The sequence below is a fragment of the Eurypyga helias genome, unplaced genomic scaffold (genome assembly GCF_000690775.1).
Source record: "Eurypyga helias isolate BGI_N326 unplaced genomic scaffold, ASM69077v1 scaffold11960, whole genome shotgun sequence".
NCBI classification, from domain to species: domain Eukaryota; kingdom Metazoa; phylum Chordata; class Aves; order Eurypygiformes; family Eurypygidae; genus Eurypyga; species Eurypyga helias.
The window spans coordinates 1-4,347 of NW_010225159.1; the positions used below are offsets into that span (position 1 = coordinate 1).

A 4,347-nucleotide genomic window follows, 5' to 3' on the forward strand; every position below is an offset into this window, starting at 1 on the left:
AGAGCCGGGATCCCGCCCCGAAACACCCGCCGCCCGCGGCAGCTCCCACCCGCCTGTCCCACATCCCGGCCCCGTCACCCGCCGGCTCCCTGTGTGCCATACGCGGGTGACCGTCGCCTGGTGTTCGACGGGAGCTGGCCTCCATCTCCCCTTTTTGGGGGGGTTTCCCTTGGTTGTGCTCGGGGAGGACGCTGTGCGCTGTGGAGGCCACGTCTTCGGTGCTCCCAGAGCCTGCTCTCAGGACTCCCTCATCTTCTTGGCTTGTTTAAACTGTTACATTAAAAACACACCTAAAACTCAGCTTTGTTTTGAAAAACGCACTCTGTGCAGCCATTAGTTGTTTCCTTTCAGCGTTTTACCCTTTTTCTGCAAGATGATGATTCGTTCACAAATGTCAATGTTCACACTGTAATGCTACAGGGGAAAAAAAACATCCTATGGAACATGGAAAACCCCAAACTATTCTAGCCTGAGGGGTCCAGAGGCATGATTTTGCAATGCTGAGTGCCTCGTCTCAGTGAAAACGAGGCTTTATTTGCTGGTTGCTGCTCCTTCCTGGGAATATATTCTGCTGGCATATATGCTTTCCTTTTAGGATTAATGAGAACCTCTGGGCTATGTTTTCATACTGTAAGACCTCGTGTTTCTCAGGTCGCTGGAATTTGCTGCTTTTCCCAATTCAGTTCACTGCTTAAATCATAGAATCATATAATCATGGAATGGTTTGGGTTGGAAGGGACCTTAAAGACCATCTAGTTCCAACCCCCCTGCCATGGGCAGGGACACCTTCCACTAGACCAGGTTGCTCAGAGCCTCATCCAGCCTGGCCTTGAACACTTCCAGGGATGGGGCATCCACAGCTTCTCTGGGCAACCTGTTCCAGTGCCTCACCACCGTCTCTGTGAAGAATTTCTTCCTGACATCTAATCTAAACCTCCCTGATTTGAATTTATACCCATTACCCCTTGTCCTGTCACTACAGGCTCTTCTCTGTGAAAAGTACACAGTAAATGAACTGTGTACTTTTCTTCTCTGTCGGTAAAGCAGGCTATAGGATGTTCAGTGTTTCATGGTATATGTAATATGTCAATGTTTTCCCCTAATAATAGTGTATGGTCTGTTGTAAGTGTCCTACTTGCTGATAAGCTTTTGTGATGGAGGTGATTGATATTCAGCATCATTTGAATGAATCCAAAGTGTAAGTAAGTTCTGCATAAGATACTTACTTAAACAGTTTTCAAATCTCCTGGTCAGTTTTCTTTGTGATCTCCCTCACCTTATCCCTGTTTTCATGTTTAGATTATAGAATCATAGAATCATAGAATCACTAGGTTGGAAAAGACCTTAGAGATCATCCAGTCCAACCGTATCTGTCCACCACTAAACCATATCTTTCAGCACCTCATCCACCTGTCTCTTAAACACATCCAGGGATGGTGACTCCACCACCTCCCTGGGCAGCCTGTTCCAGTGTGTGATAACCCTTTCGGTGAAGATTAGAAGGTACATCTTTTAATGGCATAGTTGATGGTGTTTTAAGACCTCTTCAGGTTCTACCGTTTATGTGTTAAGACTCTAGAGAATGGTCTTTGCCCAGTGTTTTGCAGATGGTCAGACAATTACCCTATTCTGGGTTTAGATCTCAGGACAGAGATTTACAGAGATCTACAATTTAGATTATACCGGACAACAAATTAAACAAACATTCCCTTTCATTTGCCCTCTTCTGTATCGATGAGCATAATACCAAGGCAAAGATAAGATTAAATCAGTCGTATTCTTCACCTCCCATAAATACAGGGTTAAATATTACACTTAGTAGCCTTATTGCAATAGTGCTTGGTGCAAGAAGACTACAATCAATTTTTCATAGCAAACCTGTAAATGTAGAATTAACCTTTCCCCAGCTTTCTTGTGCTAAATTCAATTTTTCGGAGCAAGCCTGTAAATGTAATTAACCTTTCCCCAGCTTTCTTGTCCTGGAGCCTAACTACAGTTCATCCCCACAAATCTACCTGTTGCCACTGCAACTGTAGGAGAAAGCTACGTTAACATAAGCTGAAAGAAATACTTTTTCTATTTCTTCTGCTATTGCGTCATCCTATTGCAGGACCCATCAGCATAGGAAGTTGTGAAAGCCAGAAACATACATGTGTTCAAAAGAGATTGCACACATTCGTGGCCAACAGGTTCATTCATGACTATTCAACCTAATGCAACTTCTGGCTCAGGAAGTCTGTACATCACTGATTACCAGAAGCTGAGGGGGTAGCCGGAGGAAGGATCGTGGTGTGCTTGGCATGTTGCTGACAGTCTTTTCCTCAGCATCCAGCTCTGTCACTTGTCAGAAATGGATGCAGAATGAGAGAGGCTCCGAGTCCGACTTGTTGCGGCCATTCTGTGCCCGCTTGACAAGACACGCAAGTTTGCAAACAATACCAGTAGCCAAGTTGGTTTATATATTCAGGGAGGCATTAGGCTCGTTTCAAATCATTCATAGTGGTGTGGGTATCACAGGTATCACACACCTAAGCTAATGAAGGAATGCTTCAGTGGGAGAATGGCACAGAGGGATTGAGGGGCAATAACACGATCTGGAAATGCTCTGGTTCAACATCGTTAATCCATGTGCTGCTTCAACCAGTCGATGTATTTGGATACCCTTGTGTAAACCCCGTAGCTGCCTTTAACAGCACAGCCCTTTCCCCAGCTGACAATCCCGGTCAGGTACCAAGTGTTCTTGTACTTCGTAGCATGAGGTCCGCCACTGTCTCCCTTGCAGGAGTCTTTAACGCCGGCCAGGTCTCCTGCACAGAACATATTATCTGTAATATTTAAATCCGTCTGCGTTTCACATTCTTGTGTCTTGACACGTGGCAAATCAACTCTCATCAGCACAGAAGAGGTGGCGCCTCCGTCTAGCAGGCGTCCCCACCCGCTCACCATGGAGAACTTGATGGAGGACAGTTCATACACCGCAAACCGTTTTTCGGGCAAACATAGCGGCACCACGTAGTCGGTGAGATTCACAGGTGTCTCCAGGCTCAGGAGGGCAATATCGTTGTCGACTTGTCCATTCGTGTATCCTTCATGAATGATTATCCTGGCGACTCCACTTTCTTGCTCAGTTTTCTCATCGTAATTGATTGCGTGTTCACCTGGAAAAGTTATTAGTCGCGGGTCATAGCAGGCAGCTCCCTGATTCCACAGAAGTTTGCAGGGGTAGGGGATTTCGGATCTGACGCTTCCTAGGGATGATTCCCTTGCATACCAAAGCCTGCACTTTTTGTCTTTTACTCTGGTTTGTCAGGATGAGAAGCTGCCACCGCAACCACAGCTTGGTAACGGGAGTAGGGGAAGATACGTACCCAGTCTCACCCGGAGCTGTTTAGGATGAATATACTCCAAACAGTGAGCTGCAGTGACCACCCATGCCGGGGAAAGCAGGGTTCCGCCACACTTTTCTTTCCGATCCTGTATTATAAGGGCCTGCCGACAAAACAAACGTAGGTCTTACAGTAAAGGGGCTCTTGACTGAGCCTCAGTAGTCAGGTGGTGTATTGCTGCTTTCTGTCGCTTTACGTGACCGTGTTGGAGAATACCATGCTGGTTGCCAGGAGAATTTTGGGGGGGGAATCTTTCTATTGTCATTTTCTCCACCTTGTAGTATGGACCCTGCCATTTCCGGCCAAGAGCGTTTCCCTGCAAGCTGCAGCTAAAATTCTTGCTGGCAGTAAGGGGTCAGGAGATAGCGGGGGTTGTATTACCACTCACAGAGTGGAAGGGGTTGGAAGAGACCTCTAGAGATCATCTAGTCCAACTCCCCTGCCAGAGCAGGATCACCTAGAGTAGATCACACGCCACTCGTGTGAAAGCAGACGCTCCAGAACAAGTCTCAGATGGATGACTGAAACGGGTGGACCTGCTGGCTGCTATGGATGAAGACGGAACTTGGTTATCCAGCCTGGCACTTTTATGGATTTTTAACATAATATATTTAAAACAATGAATATAAGAGAGTAGTTTCATAAGGAAAAAAAAAAAGCAATGGAAGATTTCTGAACACTCACTTGCCATGGACATTCACCTGGAGGACAGATTACACCGCCTACTATTCTCCCCCGTGCAGTTGCAGTTTTGTTTGCCAGCACTGGTATTTTTCCACATGGGTATTTCACTGAAAAAAAAAAAAAAAACAAACAAGGGAAAACCAAAACAAAGAGCAATAAGTGTGATTTTATTGCACTGAATTCACAGCATAATGTGTCATGTCTTCAGTGAAGTCATGTTAGCTGAAAAACTGGTTTCTAGACTGGGATCTTGGGTTCTCCAAAGTAATTTAAAGCT

The 4,347-nt window shown here is 45.8% G+C and overlaps 1 protein-coding gene across 1 annotated transcript; it reads right to left on the minus strand.

Moving 5' to 3' along the window:
• Positions 1–2,619: 2,619 nt before the first annotated feature.
• On the minus strand, positions 2,620–4,177 carry LOC104507178 (coagulation factor VII-like; the record flags this gene model as incomplete). The annotated part of the gene is made up of 3 exons (XM_010148383.1): positions 2,620–3,158; positions 3,369–3,489; positions 4,071–4,177. Coding segments are annotated over 3 exons (767 nt in total), but the record flags the coding sequence as incomplete, so codon positions are not given.
• Between the last annotated feature and the right edge of the window lie 170 nt (positions 4,178–4,347).